General features: G+C 41.6%; 1 protein-coding gene across 1 annotated transcript in view; it reads left to right on the top strand.

Annotated features, from left to right (window-relative positions):
- The window catches only part of LOC101884921 (lysophosphatidylcholine acyltransferase 1), a 24,111-nt gene that overhangs the window by 6,538 nt on the left and 73 nt on the right, over positions 1–17,500 (top strand). Inside the window, exons 2-14 of the mRNA XM_073925675.1 lie at positions 4,611–4,750; positions 5,408–5,622; positions 7,876–7,988; positions 8,134–8,194; positions 8,328–8,386; positions 10,082–10,116; positions 10,450–10,504; positions 10,786–10,868; positions 10,953–11,078; positions 11,557–11,710; positions 12,217–12,315; positions 12,433–12,574; positions 13,271–17,500. The exon at positions 13,271–17,500 is cut by the window's right edge and continues 73 nt beyond it. Of these exons, the coding sequence (XP_073781776.1) occupies positions 4,611–4,750; positions 5,408–5,622; positions 7,876–7,988; positions 8,134–8,194; positions 8,328–8,386; positions 10,082–10,116; positions 10,450–10,504; positions 10,786–10,868; positions 10,953–11,078; positions 11,557–11,710; positions 12,217–12,315; positions 12,433–12,574; positions 13,271–13,473 (1,485 nt within the window). The 3' untranslated portion in view covers positions 13,474–17,500. The remainder of the gene's footprint in view (positions 1–4,610; positions 4,751–5,407; positions 5,623–7,875; positions 7,989–8,133; positions 8,195–8,327; positions 8,387–10,081; positions 10,117–10,449; positions 10,505–10,785; positions 10,869–10,952; positions 11,079–11,556; positions 11,711–12,216; positions 12,316–12,432; positions 12,575–13,270) is intronic.

Below are 17,500 nucleotides of genomic sequence, written 5' to 3'. Positions count from 1 at the left end.
CGTGTGTGTTCATTTCTCAGGACTTTGACCCAAATATGTGAGTGTGCTGTGTGATTGTGGGCCTCGTCGTTCATTTATTCAGAGATCAGGCCTGTCCTGTGCACTGATGCGTCAGCGTCTCCATTTATAAGCTCAGATTGACGTGTTTTCAGATGTTCTAGAGATGTTCTGGATGTTTCTGCAGCAGTGTGAACGCCAGTGCTGCACCACACTGCGAAAATACACAATGCTGCTGTTGAGCGTTGCATTAACGCTATTCCTAGAAAGAGTCCCTAGAAAGAGGATAGTTTATTATATGTTTTAATCTGTTATTTATTTAATGATGTTAAAATAAACTGATAATTTTCAGTTGTAATACTAATTCAGGCTAAACGCTGTGTGGAGGAGCAACATTCAGTCTGTAATGAGTGTAAACCTGATATGCAGATATCCTGCTTCTGATTGGCTATCTTCATTTTCCTCTCTTGTCTCAGAGAGGACAGAAACCCGGCTATTGCTGTGATTAAAGTTGTATTTTGCTCGCTAGCACTGTTGTTAATTAAGTGAATAATGAATCTGTTATACGCTGAATTTGTTTTATTTATTGTATTGGTAGCACCTGTGGTCCTTCTGTTGACATCAACCTAAGGGCTGCTATAGCAACTGCATATTAATAAAATTAGCCACTTATGTTAATTTGCTAAAAGGGAATTATGCGCACCGCCCCCTACTTAATGTTCAATTTTAGCTGGAAATACATCAACAAACTGAAATAAAAACCTCACACATCGCAGTTCACGTGCACTTTAAAGGTCCCATGAAGTTAAAACAAAGTATTTTAGATGTTAGCATCAGTATTGTTGGCGTTTATAAACATGTACAGCGTGTGGTTTGTCTCTTCTGCCTAAATGGACCGACGGTTTTATTCACGTCTGCTCATACTTCAGTTTCTCATCACATCACAACCAATCGAATGCTCTCTAGTGCACGACAGGCCCCGCCCCTTCAGGCTGCATCTCATTGGCTGTTCAGTTGATGCACTTGAGGTCAGCCCCTCTACTGGCAGAGCTGTGATAAAACACTATTGGCTGTTTTTTAAAAGGGGAGGAGCTACACTGTGTCCCACCCTCTAATCATGTCTAGGTTGAGATTCTGTCAAACATCCAATTAAAATGCTTATTTGAAAGCGCTTCACGTGGACTTTAAGTGAAAGTGGCATCTTCAGAAGCTGTTTGCAGAGTTAGCCACAGCGTTCCTCATGTTTCTGATGAACTCGCCGTTAGTAGCGCAGCCGCTGTGATTATGGGCTGTTTCACTGCGCACTCAGCCTGCAGGAGTGTTTGCATTAGATGATGATGATGATGTGGATCCTCCAGGAGTCTTTATGAAACTGTAAACTTATCCTGGAGTTTACAGCCATGTCTGCAGATTAAAACTCCATTATATGTGCAGAAAGTAGATGTAACACTGGTTTACAAGTCTTCTGAAGGGAAGGAGCGGCGCTGTGTGAGGAACATTAGTGCAAGACTCACTTTAATCATTTACACAATCAAAAGTGTTGAAGGTGTGTGTGTGTGTGTGTGTGTGTATGGGGGGGGGGGGTTGGGGGTGGCTGCATGGTATTTAATGTATTATAGGGGCTCTTTAAGTGTTGTCCACATAGAGTCAGCTGTGGCTCATTTCCACTGCAGATTACGCAATCATTTCCATTCTGGTGTGGTATCCTGTATCTTTTTTCAGATATTCAGAGTATTTTCTGATTCTTCATGATCTGTCTCTTTAAATGTGTCTTGCAGATTGTCATGGTTGTTTTGCAGTCATGAGAGTATGAAGATTCAGCCACGTACACTTCCACTTTGAGGGTTTCCTCTGCTCTTGTGGCTGATTGAGATGACGTGCATGTAAAAAAGAACAAGGTTTTAATATATACAGGATTTTCTCAGCATTTCCTGTTATATTTGAGATATATATATATATATATATATATATATATATATATATATATATATATATCTCAAATATATATTTGGGCTAGAATAAAAGCAGTGTTTAATAGTGTTAAAGTCATGTTAAGCTCAATATTATTCACCCCTTCAGCAATATTAGTGTTGGATTGTCTCCAGAACAAACCACTGTTATACAATGACTTGCCTAATTACCCTAACTTTACCCTCATTACCCTAGTGAAGCCTTTACATGTCACTGTAAGCTGAACACTAGTGTCTTGAAGAATATCTAGTCTAATATCATCATGGCAAAGACATACTCATTGCTTTAGTGTTATGGTGGTGAGCGTCCCCGTGAGCTGGGGTAAAGCACAGTAACTGTATAATTTTCAGCTTGACTCTGTTCTGAGGTCAGTCAGACGAGCCCCAGACGCCGCTGTTTTCTGCTGTCCTGCCCTTTTCCAGCTCAGCAGTCGGTGGAAAACCTCAGTCAATGGAAACTGAACTGTGTGTTCCTCTTCAGACGCATGAACACACGTCTGTACATCTATAACTCTACTCTCAGGATGCCATTCACACAGAGAGCGTCTGATATTACTCAGATTACTGTAGTAGAGTAGATTTTAACAAGAATTGTACTTTCGGTTGTGCACTGAGTACATCTGTAGTGCTGTATTTTCACTCAAATGATCGTCTCTGTATGTTTATCTTTTCTCCTTGTCTGTATCAGTCTAATCAAATAACCCTCAGAGCCTGCGTCCGTGACTGAAATGCGACCTGAACGCGTCCATCACCCATAGTTTCTGTGGGAGTTGATGAACTCAGAGCTGTTGCACCTCTGAAAGGATCTAGTGGACTCAGACAATGCGCTGAACAAATATACACTGTTTTTCAGCCTTCCTAAAGCACATAAACACAGCTATTCTCTCAATACAGTCCATGTCATCATTGAAAAATCATTGACTCGCGAGTGAAGCCAGTAAACTCAAAATATCTGCGTGTATGCGTCTGATGTGAACACAGCATTAAGCTAAACGTTTAATTGGCAGTGTGTTAGTTAAGGAATCGCTGGGTTCCACATCAATTTGAGTTGGGACAACATAAGTTGAGTTAAGTTAACTTACTAGTTTTTACCCATTTAAATGGATTGAACCTGAAACAATTGAGTTATTTTTAAAAAGCCTCAAGAATTGGGTTGTTTCAGCTCATTTAAAGTAGAGGTGTGAATCTACACTGGTGTCACGGTTCGGTTCGGTTATGAAGTTGTGCACAGTTTCTGCGTTTTTAAGTAGTTGTAGTGTTGTAAATACCCGCGCTCACCTCCCCCACCATAGTAAGCTACAGTGACATACCGCATATGAGATAAATGTCGTCAGTACGCAATAACTGGTTATGGTTATTACTGAACCGATACCGAATTGTCCGCGTCTGCATCACGGTGCACCGAAGAAACAATTAATTTTGACACCCCTAATTTTAAGAACACACAGACACATTCATTCTCACACTCATATGCATTCACACACACACTCATACATTCACACACACACATACACACACAGATATACATATGCACACGCACTCCTCCACAAAAACTCAACAGTTGGGTAGTTTCAGCTCATTTTGTGAAGTTTCACAAACTATTTTCGAGGGGAGCACGTGATGTGATTGGTGGCTCATCTCATCTGTAATCATTAGTAAGCCAATCAGATCATTCCAGACTCACTATAAATAGCCTGACTAGCATTACTCCCTCATCTTCATCTTTTGAAGAAACCCCCCTTCCACCCCATCTCCACCTTTCCTCCTTTACCAAGGGGAGAACTATCTGATCTCACACCCCCTCACATGCTCATTGACCAGGCGGGAGCTCTGGGCTCAACCATCTCCAAGCTCAGGGTTCTCTCCCGGGACAGCATGTCAGACCTGCTATTATTATCAAGCAATATCTAAGTGTGAACTCTTGAAAGTAGCTTGAAGCAGCAGTAAATGTGTGTATAGAGGACTCATGTTCAGTGCAGTTCTCCTTAACTGACACTCTTGAGTGCTGCCTTCACTCCTCCAGTAGTGTTCAGGGCAGATGCCAGCTCTGCATGTTGTGTCAGTGTTGTACTTTTACTGTGGTATGTCGCTCTGTTTCTCTGCATGATGTAGAGCATCTGATGGTCCTCCAGCCCGCCTGCTCTTTATTGATCCCTCTGAAAGCTATCAGTGTGTAAGTGCTGATAAGAGACACACAAATATTGACTGTAGATAAGTGTATGGCCGGCGCGCTGATAACACACACCTGCTGTTTGATAAGAGAAGAGATCTGTGGCGTAATGTGTCGCGCCTGCTGCTGAATCTCTCCACACTGCTGCCGTCAGGACTTTAATTGATGACCGATTGATCAGAATGTGAACATACTGCAACCCAGTACTGGGAAACACCCACACACACACACTATGGCCAGTGTAGTTGATCAGTTCCCCTGTAGCGCATGTGTTTGGACTGTGGGGGAAACCGGAGCACCCGGAGGAAACCCTTACCAACACGGGGAGAACATGCAAACTCCACACAGAAACACCAACTGACCCAGCCGAGACTCGAACCAGAGACCTTGCTGTGTGGCTGTAGAGTTCATAACAATGGAAACCCATAGAATGTCCCCATAGTTAACTGTGCATGTGCGTGTGTGTTCTGCAGATCGGCCTGATGACGCTGACGCTCTTCCCCATCCGCCTCTTCATCGCCGCCTTCATGATGCTGCTGGCCTGGCCCTTCGCCTTCATCGCCACTGTGGGGCGCTCCGAGAACACTGTGGAGACACAGAGACTATGGAGGAGGTGGAGACACACACACACACACACACACACACACACTTGAACGCACACACGCACCATAAATACACACACACACACCATAAATGCACACACACACATACATACATACACACACACATACACTCACATACACACACTCTTACGTGAACACGTGCACTTAAATACACAGACTACACCATCAGTTCTTATTAAAGACACACACACACACACACACTCACTCTGTGTGTCTGTGGTGTGTTTCTGTCTGTGGGAGCGGAGTCTGACGTCAGATCCTCTGTTTTAATGAATGAGGAAGCTGAGAAATGTTCAGCTTCTGTTTCTGACTGCACGATCATCACACACACACACACACACACACACACATGGAGTACTTGCATACACTCACTTGCATACACCCACACATACACATAAATACACAGACACACATGAACATGCACACACACACACAAACACATTAGGTGACGTACACCCTGCTGTGATGCTGCACACTGATGAGGGGAAACCCAGAGTGTGTGATGGAGATCAGCTGTTTCTTCATGTTGAATAGATCTGAAGACTGATCTGCTTTATTTCAGAGCTTTAGGAGGGTTAATGTGTGTGTGTGTATGTGTGTGTGCGTGCGTGTGTGTGTGTGTGTGTGTGTGTGTGTGTGCTCCTCAGGCTGGTGGACGTGGCTCTGCGCACCATCATGCGGGTCATGTGGTTTGCTGGTGGCTTCCACTGGATCAGCATTAAAGGCAGGCCGGCTCCGCCCGCTGAAGCCTCCATCCTCACCCTCGGCCCGCACTCCTCGTATTTCGACGCCATTCCCGTTACCATGACGATGGCATCCATCGTGATGAAGGCTGAGAGCAAAGACATCCCGCTGTGGGGCAGTGAGTGCTCAGCATTTGAACATTTCTTTAAATTATATATATATATATATATATATATATATATATATATATATATATATATATATATATATATATATATATATAAGTGTATTGTGTGGGTACATTTTCAGTGTTCTAGATCAAATTAATAATTTACGGTAAACTGAATTTCTTATTAATGTAAAATAAGGCAAAGTACTTCAATACGATAGGAAATATTTATGTACGTTACTAATTGTTGTTTAGCTAGTTGTTTAACTTTAAACTAAACAGAGTGTGTGCGTTAACAAAGTGACATAGTTGACACAGTAACATGGTTGACGTGGTAACAGTAACATAGTTGACGCGGTAACATAGTTGATGGTACCAGTTAGATAGTTAACATGGTAGCATAGTTGACGCTGTAACAATTGATGTGGTGACATGGTTGACACGGTAACAGAGTAACGTAGCTGACGAGGTGACTGTTGATATGGTAACTTAGTTGTAACAATAAGATAGTTGACGTGGTAGCATAGTTGAGGCAGTAACAGTTGATGTGGTAACGTGGTTGACACTGTAACAGTAACGTAGATGACACGGTGACAGTTGATAGTAACAGTAAGATAGTTGACATGGTTGCACATGTAACATGGTAACATAGTTGACACTACAACATAGTTGACGCAGTGACAAATGATATTGTAACTCAGTTGATGTGGTAACATAGTTGACGCTGTAACAGTTGATGGTAACAGTAAGACAGGTGATGTGGTAGCGTAGATGATGCTGTAACAGAGTTGATGTGGTAACATGGTTGTTACCAGTGTAACGTAGTTGATGCGGTGACAGTTGATATTGTAACTTAGTTGATATGGTAATGTAGTTGACGCTGTAACAGAGTAACATAGTTGATGCTGTAACAGTTAATAGTAACAGTAAGACATTTGACATGGTAGCATAGTTAACACGGTAACATTGTTGACGCTGTGACAGTTGATATTGTAACTTAGTTGATGTGGTAACATAGTTGATGCTGTAACAGAGTAACATAGTTGACGCTGTAACAGTTGATAGTAACAGTAAGATAGTTGTCATGGTAACATAGTTGACACGGTAACATAGTTGACGCTGTATTGTAGTTGATGCAGTGACAGTTGATATTGTAACTTAGTTGATGTGGTAACATAGTTGACACTGTAACAAAGTATCATAGTTGATGCTGTAACAGAGTAACATAATTAACGCTGTAACAGTTGATAGTAACAGTAAGATAGTTGACACTGTAATATAGTTGATGTAGTAACATAGTTGACGCTGTAACAGAGTTGAAGGTAACAGTAGCTTAGTTGATGTGGTAGCACAATTGACATGGTAACAAAGTTGACGCTGTAACAGTTGGTGGTAACAGTAAAATAGTTGATGTGGTAGCATAGTTGGTGCTGCAACATAGTTGACGTTGTAATAGAGTTGATGCTGTAACAGTTGACAGTAACAGTTGACTAACATATATGCAGTAACATAGTTGATGCGCTAACAGTTGACTTAATAGTTACAGAGATGACGCGGTAGCATAGTTGATGGTAACAGTAGCATAGTTGACACAGTAGCATAGTTGATGGTAACAGTAGCATAGTTGACGCAGTAGGATAGTTGATGCGTTGGCATAGTTGACATGGTAACATGTTTGACGCAGTTACTAAGTAACATAGTTCCACAGTTGAGATTTCTTTCATGTTGTGCTTTAGCTCCAGATGCTAACCTCAGAGCAGACCCACATGGTGTGCCTGACGCACAGTTGAATGTATTTTCATCATGTTGTTGTTTTTAAAAGTGAATGGACTGAAATAGCGCAGTAACAGGATAAGGTCGCGGTGCAGAAGCGTTCAGACTGAGCGTGTGCAGAATCTCAGCAGCGCTTCAGCGTCCTGCATTTAGAGGAAGCTGGTTAGGGTTTGCTAATTGTGGTGTAGGTGTAAATCCCTGATCCACTGCTGGACGCTGAGCTGTAATCCTGCACTGAGGAGATGTGCTGAACAATCACTGATCTCACCGTTCTGCATCATCATCATTGTATTCTTCATTATACTCTTCCTCATCATCATCATCATCATGTGTGTGATTGATTGATTGATTAGAAATTGACTGAAACACACACTCTTCCTGGTGTCTGAGTGTAGTGTGTGTGTGTGTGTGTGTGTGTCAGTCAGCTTCAGCAGTGTTTCCTCAGTGTGTTGTGCTGTACTTCAGTGTGTGTCTGCTGTTTCTCCACAGCTCTGATCAAATACATCCGGCCGGTGTTTGTGTCTCGATCGGACCAGGACTCCAGACGCAAAACAGTGGAGGAGATCAAGAGGAGAGCGCATTCTGGAGGAGCCTGGCCACAGGTACACACACACACAGTGAAGATCAAGATAAGTGTGCATTCAGGAGGACACACACTCACAGATACACACTTACAGCTTACACTGCTGTAACAACAAACACTCACAGCTACACACTTGTGTAATCGGAGTTTCTTGTGTTTTCCAGATCATGATATTTCCAGAAGGGACGTGCACCAATAGATCCTGCCTGATCACGTTTAAACCAGGTGTGTGTGTGTGTGAGTGTGTGTGTTCCTGCTGTTCTCTGCTCTTCTGTTCAGTGTGATCTAAGTGTGTGTGTGTGTGTGTGTGTGTGTGTGTGTGTGTGTGTGTGTGTGTATGTGTGTGTGTGTGTTTCAGGAGCTTTTATTCCAGCAGTTCCTGTTCAGCCGGTGGTGATCCGCTACCCAAACCAGCTGGTGAGACATTAGACTGTTCTCTCATTAAAACACACATACACACACACACACACACACACACACCTTACATCTTTATTTCTGCTGATTGTAGATTATTTGTTTCTGTGTTGGAGTTTAGACAGTGATGGAAGTGATTCTGACTTCTTGTTGTTTTTGCATCTCAGATTTCCTACTCTGTACATTTAAAGGTGCAGTGTGTAAGTTTGACACCCAGTGGTTAAACTAGGTATTGCAGTCCTGCTTCAAAGCACTAGCGCACAGGTTGCCAGTTTTACTTTCCGTCTGTTTGTGCCCCCTGGTGGCACAGTCTTCTGTTACACCTAAAAACAAGTTCTTACTTCTTTAGTGCTGCGGCGGCGCCACACACGGCGGTAATGGCCCCTGTGAAGTGTCACCCACTGTATGTCTGTGATACTTGTTATGGCACGTACCGCAGAATATCTGACATCAGCATTGTTCTTCAGATAAACAAGAGTGTTCACTGAGCATGTGTCTAAAATATCTGCAAACATAATAGATGGTGTTTTAAGAGTCAGAAACTGACATACAGCACTTTTGTTTCTCACAGTTGTGGGTTTGTAGGATTCCTCAGTCCTTCAACTCTTTGCTCAAGCTTATTTATTTACTTAGTTCTATCACTTTAAAATAACAAACATGATACATCTAAATATTTAGGCTAAAACACTGCGTTATTTATTTATTTACATATTTACTTACTTATTTATTTATTTATTTATTTACGTATTTATATATTTATCTATTTATTTACTTTGTTTATTTATTTACTTATTTATTTATTTACTTATTTATTTTTTTATTTTTTATTTTTTTATTTATCTATTTATTTACTTATTTATTTACTTATTTATTTATTTACTTATTTATTTATTTGTTTATTTATTTACGTATTTATTTATTTATCTATTTATTTACTTTGTTTATTTATTTACTTATTTATTTACTTATTTTTTTATTTTTTTATTTATCTATTTATTTACTTATTTATTTACTTATTTATTTATTTGTGTATGTATGTTTTATTTCTTAAGTTTTACTTTCCAAAATGAATCCTCGTTGCACTTAAACAGTTTACAATGATAATTAAGCTTGTTAACAAGTTTTAAATGATAATGAAGGAATTATAATGCTTTGTTTCATTATTTCATCTTCATTTACAAGTAGTAGGGTATTTACAGCTGCTGTATATTTCTGTTTATTCCCTTCCAGTCCCTTTGTGCCTCCTGGTGGCACAGTGGTGAACTTCTGTTACACCTAAAAACATGTTCTCAATCCCCTTGTGCTGCGGCAGCGCCACACACGGCGGTAATGGTCTTTTTGAAGTGTCACCCGCTGTATATATGTGATACTCAGGGCCGGAGCAAGCTGAACTGCCGCTCTAGGCAAAGGACGGTAACGCCGCCCTCAACCCTAATGTGAAAGCGGGGGTGGGGGTGCCCTCTCTATTCTGCCGCCCTAGACGTGGACATAACTAAGGGCGCGGTGGGCAGTGTTGGGGACGCTGCCCTACAAGCGGATATAACTGAGGGCGCGGGTGGTGAGGGTAGTGTCGGGGACCCCGCCCTCTCTATTCTGCCGCCCTAGACGGCCACCTAGGTCTCCTCTATGGACGCGCTGGCCTTAGTGATACTAATGCTGATGTTCTGCTTTGTGTGTGTGTGTGTGTGTGTGTTTCAGGACTCAATCACCTGGACATGGCAGGGCCCTGGAGCGTAAGTCACTCTTTCACACTGTATTGATGTGTGTATATCAGGAGTTCTGTTTCTGATACTGCATTTGTATTGATGGGTTGTTCACTGCCTATAGAAACGAACGTCCAGTGATCATAATCCAAGCTTCATTGCACAAATTAATAAACAATGCCTGTATTGATGGATCTCACAGTTTAGTTGTGTTGTACATGTGTGTATGCTCTCTCCAAACACACACTAATCTTGTGTTGAATGTCTGAAACTCCACTAATGTATGTGTGTGTGTGTGTGTGTGTGTGTGTGTGTGTGTGTGTGTGTGTGTGTGTGTGTGTGTGTGTGTGTGTTGTTCTGCAGATTTAAGATCCTGTGGTTGACGCTCTGTCAGTTTCACAATAAGTTCGAGATCGAGGTGAGACACACACACACACACACACACACACACACACACACACACACACACACACAAAATATAAATTAAAGACCTTGTTTTTACTCTAATGAGCATCTGAAAAGTAATAAAGCAATCATAATGCACTAATATATGCGCGCGCGCGCGTGTGTGTGTGTGTGTGTGTGTGTGTGTGTGTGTGTGTGTGTGTGTGTGTGTGTGTGTGTGTGTGTGTGTGTGTGTGTTTGTGTTTGTGTGTGTGTGTGTGTGTGTGTGTGTGTGTGTGTGTGTGTGTTTCTCAGTATCTGCCCACTTACTCGCCCTCAGAGGAGGAGAAGAAGAACCCGGCACTCTTTGCTAACAATGTGCGCCGCCTGATGGCCAAGTAAGATCTGCACATGTGTGTTTGTGTGCATATGTGTCTGTGCACATGTGTGAATTAAAAATGTGTGTGTGTGTGTGTGTGTAGAGCGCTGCAGGTCCCCGTCACAGATTACTCCTTCGAGGACTGTCAGCTGGCGATGGCGGAGGGGCAGATCCGCCTGCCCGTACACACCTGCCTGCTGGAGTTCGCCAAACTGGTGCGCAGTCTGGGGTGAGTCGGCACACACACTTACTCAAGCATTATTAGTAGTATTAGTCTCAAGATAGTGCCAAAAAAATCAGTAATGTGACAAATAAATGCACAAAAATATATAAAAATCAACATTTAAAGTGAAGCTAAACCTTCAAACCTGAAAGAGTTCAACGACAGTTTAGCAAACTGTTGTGGATCCTCTTTAACGGCTGACTGAGAATATGTCCAGAGATGGGTCGATCCTGATGTGTAGTAAGTGATGATGAGGCTGTGCTGTCAGCAGAGGGAGCTCACACACAGAATACTGGAGTTGCTGTGATTACAGCAGTAAAGGGTGTGTGTAGATCAAGATGAACAGACGGAGAGACATAGCACCAAATGATTGCATTAAATAAATAAAGTGTGTGTGTGTGTGTGTTTGTTTCGCTGTGTGGTTTTGTGTGTTTATGTGTGTGTATTTATGCGTGTGTGTGTGTGTGTGTGTGTGGTCTTTCAGACTGAAGCGGCAGGACTCGGAGCGGCTCCTGCGGGATTATGGGAGCAGAGCTGTGAAGCTGCAGGGCGAGAGACTCAGTCTGGAGGGATTCGCTCAGTTCTTGGACCTGCCTCAGTCTGAGATGCTTAGAGACATGTTCACGCTGTTCGATGAGGTACACTCACATTTATAAAAAACATTCATTAGTTTAGATTTCTCCTGAAAACACGGGAGAAAGCAGAACACTTGGACTTTCACTGCTAAAAAAGCTTCTCTTACTCAGAGTTTCTGTCTTGTTTCCAGTCCAAATGTCTAAAACCTCTGAGATCAGGAACTTTTTCTAGACAAGCAAAACATATAGTGTTGTCTGGAAGAAATTATATCATTATATTATTAATATTAATTAAAGAAATGTTTAGATTTTACTCAAACCCATAGCTAATAAAGCCAGTAAATGTACAGTAATCTTCAGTAAATCTACAGTAATCTTCAGTAAATCTACAGTAATCTTCAGTAAATCTACAGTAATCTTCAGTGTGTTGTCTCTTGTTTTCCCAGGGCTGTTTATTAAATAAGGGTTGTGTTTTTCTCTGTGTATTGATCCAGGATCTGATCTGTGTCTAAATCAGTTTGTTATTATTAGTTTAAAATATTTATTTAATGTCTAATTTGTGTCTGTAGAATGAAGACGGCTCGATTGACGTGCGGGAGTTCGTGATCGCTTTCTCTGTGGTGTGTCGACCTGCTAAAACTCTGGACACCATCAGGCTGGCCTTCAGGGTGTGTGTGTGTGTGTGTGTGTGTGTGGGTGTTTATGCGTTTTTGTGTGTGTGCCTTTGCGTGTTTGTGTATGTGTCTGCTGAACACTGTGTGTGTGTGTTTTCTGTGCGTGTTCAGCTGTTCGAGGCAGATGAGGACGGAGCGATCACAGAGAATGAGCTGATGTGTGTGTTGCGGACGGCTCTGGGTGTTGCGGAGCTCAGAGTCGGCCGGCTGTTCAGAGCCATCGATGAGCAGGACTCGGGGAAAATCACATTCGGTAAGAACAAATACAGTACACATCTCAGTTGTAGATCACATATGAAGCAGCTACAGAGACGATACATTAAGATACATATGAAGCAGCTACCAATACGATACATATGCAGGAGTTACTGATACGATACATTAAGATACATATGAAGCAGCTACAGACACGATACAATACAATACATTGAGATACATTTCAAGATGCTACTGATACGACACATGAAGCAGTTACTGATATGATACAACATATTAAAGATACATATGAAGCAGCTACTGATTTGATGCGATACATTAAGATGCATATAAAGCAATTACTGATATAATATGATAAATATCAAGCAGCTACTGACACGATAAGATACAATAAGGTACATATAAAGCAGTTACTGATACGATACATCAAGATACATATGAAGCAGCTACTGATACGATACATTACGGTACATATGAAGCAGCTACTGATACGATACATTAAGGTACATATAAAGCAGTTACTAATATGATACGATACGGTATATTAAGGTACATATAAAGCAGCTACTGATACGATACATTAAGATACATATCAAGCAGCTACTGACACGATAAGATACGATACATTAAGGTACACATAAAGCAGTTACTGATTTGATATATTGTGTGTGTGTGTGTGTGTGTGTGTGTGTGTGTGTGTGTGTGTGTGTGTGTGTGTGCTTGTTCTGCTCAGAGTGTTTCAGGGAGTTTGTGGATCATCATCCAGATTTCGCGGCGCAGTTTCTGTACTCAGAGAACACAGGCTTCAGCAGCAGCTCCCCGACTCACGCCAACGGCTTCTGTGCAGACTTCAGTCCCAGTGAACAGCAACAACATCAACACCAACAGCAACACAAACAGCTCCAGCAGCAGCAGCGGCGGCAGAAACAGCACTGAGCACGCTCTCCTCCTCCTCCTGCAGCATTTCTCACCCGCCACGCTTTTATTCTTTCAAGAGCAAGTCAAGGGATTTTTTTTTGCTAAATCAAATACTTGAAAGCCGAGCACTCGTTTGTTTTGTCATCGGTTGATTTATCTGTGTGCATGATCCTGAGGCGGCGCACACGCGGATCCGCGCAGTTTCTGCTGTTCTGCGGGTCTGCACATGCTCAGTCAGTGTTTGCATGGCAGTATTCTTCCGTGTTTGTGTGTGTGTGTGCGTGTGCGTGTGTGCGTGTGCGTGTGTGTGTTTGGAGCGCCGGTGACGGATCTCTGAGCTCTGTCTCCTCTGCTGGACGAGCTGCAGGTCTGAGGTGCAACACACACACACACTGAACAGCAGCTTTTACTGCGCAGCGATTCAGCCCACAACTCCGGCTGCAGGGAAACGGCTTCAGCTTTCTGTAGGGTGTGTGTGTGCGCGTACATGTTTGTATGTGTGTGTGTGTGAGTGCACTCATGAAGTTGTGTGTGCATGCATGGTTATATGTGTGTGGACAAGAGAGTGCACTCTTACAGTTGTGTGTGTGTGTATGCATTTGTGCCTGTGAGTGTGCGTGCATTTAAGTGTGTGTGTGTGTGTGTTTTGCATGTGTGTGTGTGTTCTCCTTTCATACGGTCCATTCATATTCATAAAGTCCAACGACCAGTTGATGATCAGTCAGAGGGGTTTCTGGGTCATCGTTGGGTTGTTTTAGTTGATTTCCTTCAGGTACTGAACTAAAGAACTGCGTTTAAACGGACCAAATCCAGAATAAAGACTGTGGTGACGTTAGAGAATCAGGAATCTGAAGCGTGACATTCAGAGTTCTCCTCAACGCTAGAGCGTTTACCTTTTGATAATCTCACATATTCCTGTATTTTTCTATTTTCCACTCCAGCGATTCGGCCAATCACAGCGTCTCGTTTCTAGTGTTCTAGCCGTGCTTTTGCTTTGGCATCAAGTCTTCCCTTCTGCAGGTCTGGTGAACAATCGTCACTCTGACGCCCGTATTATCGCCAGATCTCCTGAGTTCAGTTTGTGAATAGCTCCACTGCCGAATGTTTACCAGTTACAGATGTATTTATTCTCGTTTTGAACCACGTCGTGAGGCCGAGCGCAGTTTATTTCCTCACGTTTCGGTCTCAAAGAAATTAGATTGAAGACTTTATTTTGCTATAAACGCTGTGATTATTGATGACGGTCAGTTTTTCTATGTTTTTTAATGGCTAATCAGTTTACAGTCAGTCAGTTTAGCGTTATTAAAGTCGGTCGGCAGACTGCGTTTGTTATCAGATCATCAGCCGCTCCTCGCTCTTCAGTTGTCCAGTGTAATCCTCAACATTTCAGCCCAGCAATATTTCAGCAGCGTCGCCACCTTTGTAAATCTATTTCTGATATGTATTTTGAATATTCCGAGTGCGGGGCATTTTGTGAATTTTGATATACATAAAAGAATCTCACTGCCGTGACAGATCTGAGATCAGACCGAGTATGATAACTAGTCTTTCTGCATTATTATATCTGTTAGCGCTGCCATCTCCTCCAGACTGCTGGTGTTGAATGTGGGCGTACCGAGCGTCCGTCAGTGCTCATCGGCCGGATCTTCAGTCTCTCTGAGCGCATGAAGGCCGAGTCTCGCTGTCTGACTTTACTTTCAGTCTGATTCCTCCTGTACTTTCTCTCTTTAGTGAGTTCTGTCTGTGCTGCTGAACTCTTCATCTGACTGCCGGTTGCTTGGACTGAGCAGAGGGGGGTTGTAGGATTGCCCTGGAACTGATTATCTGTGTTTATAGAGGAGAGTCTCTCCAATCTGTCTTGTTTACACTCGCATGACAAAGAATACTATAGTAATCCATTATAAAGGCTGTAGGGCTTTTGAACCTTAATGAAGTACTGGAATTAATCTGCAGTGATTCTACGGTTGCATTGGCAACACAACAACTGTAGTTAATCATCTGTCGTTATGATTATACGGTTGCTATGGCAACACAACAACTGTAGTTAATCGTCTGTTGCGGTGATTCTACGATTGCTATAGCAACACAAATACTGTAGCAAATCATCTGTCGTTATGATTCTACAGTTGCTATGGCAACACAACAACCATAGTAAATCATCTGTTGCTGTGATTTTACAGTTGCTATGGTAACACAACAACTGTAGTAATTGATCTGCCGCAATGATCCTTCAGTTGCTATGGCAGCACAACAACTATAGTAATTGATCTGTCGTGGTGATTCTACAGTCGCTATGGCAGCACAACAACTGTAGTAATTGATCTGTTGCTGTGATTTTACAGTTGCTATGGCAACACAAGAACTGTAGTAATTGATCTGCCGCAATGATTCTGCAGTTGCTATGGCAACACAACAACTACAGTAATTGATCTGTCGTGGTGATTCTACAGCTGCTATGGTAACACAATAACTGCAGTAATATAAACAAATGCGCCAGTACTGTAGTTTTCTACAACTGTAGGGTATATTATACTGCAATACACCACCGTTTACTGTAGTAAAAACTGAAACATACTACAGTTAAATCAGTTCACTCTAGTTAACAGCACAGTATGCTGGAGCATTGATTAATAGTGTTGAAGATACTTTATTATATACAGTATAATATACTCTAGTATGGTTCAGAAACACTAACAGCATTTCCTAGACATTACTGTAGTATTTTCTCAAGTGGGCTTTGGTTACTGTTAAAAAAAACGAGACAATGAAGCACATTCTCATTAAAATAATGCAAGTTAATTTGAATTTGGTTAACAACATCAGTATTTTACAATTACAGTATGATATTATTGTGTGTGTTGCCTTCCTAAAGAATATTTCATTTAGTTAAAGGGATAGTTCACCCACAAATCATTATGTGCTTCAGTATTTGCCCTCCCTCAAGCATGCCCAAGCCTTTATGAGTTTCATCTGTTGAACCCAAAGGAAGATGTTTTGAAGAATGATGAAAACAAGTTACCACTGATGTCCATAGCAGGAAAAATAAACAGTGACCGGTTTTCAGCATTCTTCAGAATGTCTTCTTTTGTGTTAATCAGAAATAATAACTCATAAAGGCTTGAAGCAGTAGAGTGAGTAAATGATTTCCATTGTTGAGTGAACCGTCCCTTTAACAGAATTGTTTTAACTCCATTAAATCGTTAGTTTTATTTGGAGAAAATAAACTCAAAGGTTAGGTTACAGTTTTTCCTATAATATTTTAACCCAGTTATTGTGTTTGTCTAAAATACAGATGAAGTCAAAATTATTGATAGCCGTCATGTGATTTGCTTTTATATTTCTATTTTTCCTAAATTTAGTTGAACAGATTCAGGAGTTGTTGACAGTGTTTCCTCTAATGTTTGTTCTTCTGGAGAAAGTCTGATTAGTTTTATTTGTGCTAGAATAACAGCAGTCTTTAATAGTGTTAAAGTCATGTTAAGCTCAATATTATTCACCCCTTCAGCAATATTAGTGTTGGATTGTCTCCAGAACAAACCACTGTTATACAATGACTTGCCTAATTACCCTAACTTTACCCTCATTACCCTAGTGAAGCCTTTACATGCCACTGTAAGCTGAACACTAGTGTCTTGAAGAAGATCTAGTCTAATATCATTTACTATCATCGTGGCAAAGACAAAGACTTTAGTTATTAGAGATGAGTTATTAACACTGTTATATTTACACATGTGTTCTCTGATAAACAGAAATTGGGGGAAATTCTCAAAGCATTCAACAGGACGGCGAATAATTCTGACTTCAGCTGTGTGTGGACGGTTACAGTGAGAGCGTACAGTAAAGGTGTCCGACTGATGAATGAGTTCCTCTCAGTGATGTTGATCTGAACTCCTCTGTGCTTCTCAGGCTGTTCTGTGTGTCGAGCTCAAGAAGAAAAGCCCGTTCTGGCTCTTTCTGACGGCTCTTCTGCCACGTCCGGTCTGTTTTCTGTTCTCTGGCTTTATTTTCGGATGTTTTCGAGAGTCGTGTGTACAGATGACCTGGT

This window comes from Danio rerio, chromosome 16, assembly GCF_049306965.1.
Source record: "Danio rerio strain Tuebingen ecotype United States chromosome 16, GRCz12tu, whole genome shotgun sequence".
Taxonomy (NCBI): Eukaryota; Metazoa; Chordata; class Actinopteri; order Cypriniformes; family Danionidae; genus Danio; species Danio rerio.
This window is presented reverse-complemented; position numbering and strand designations above follow the sequence as displayed.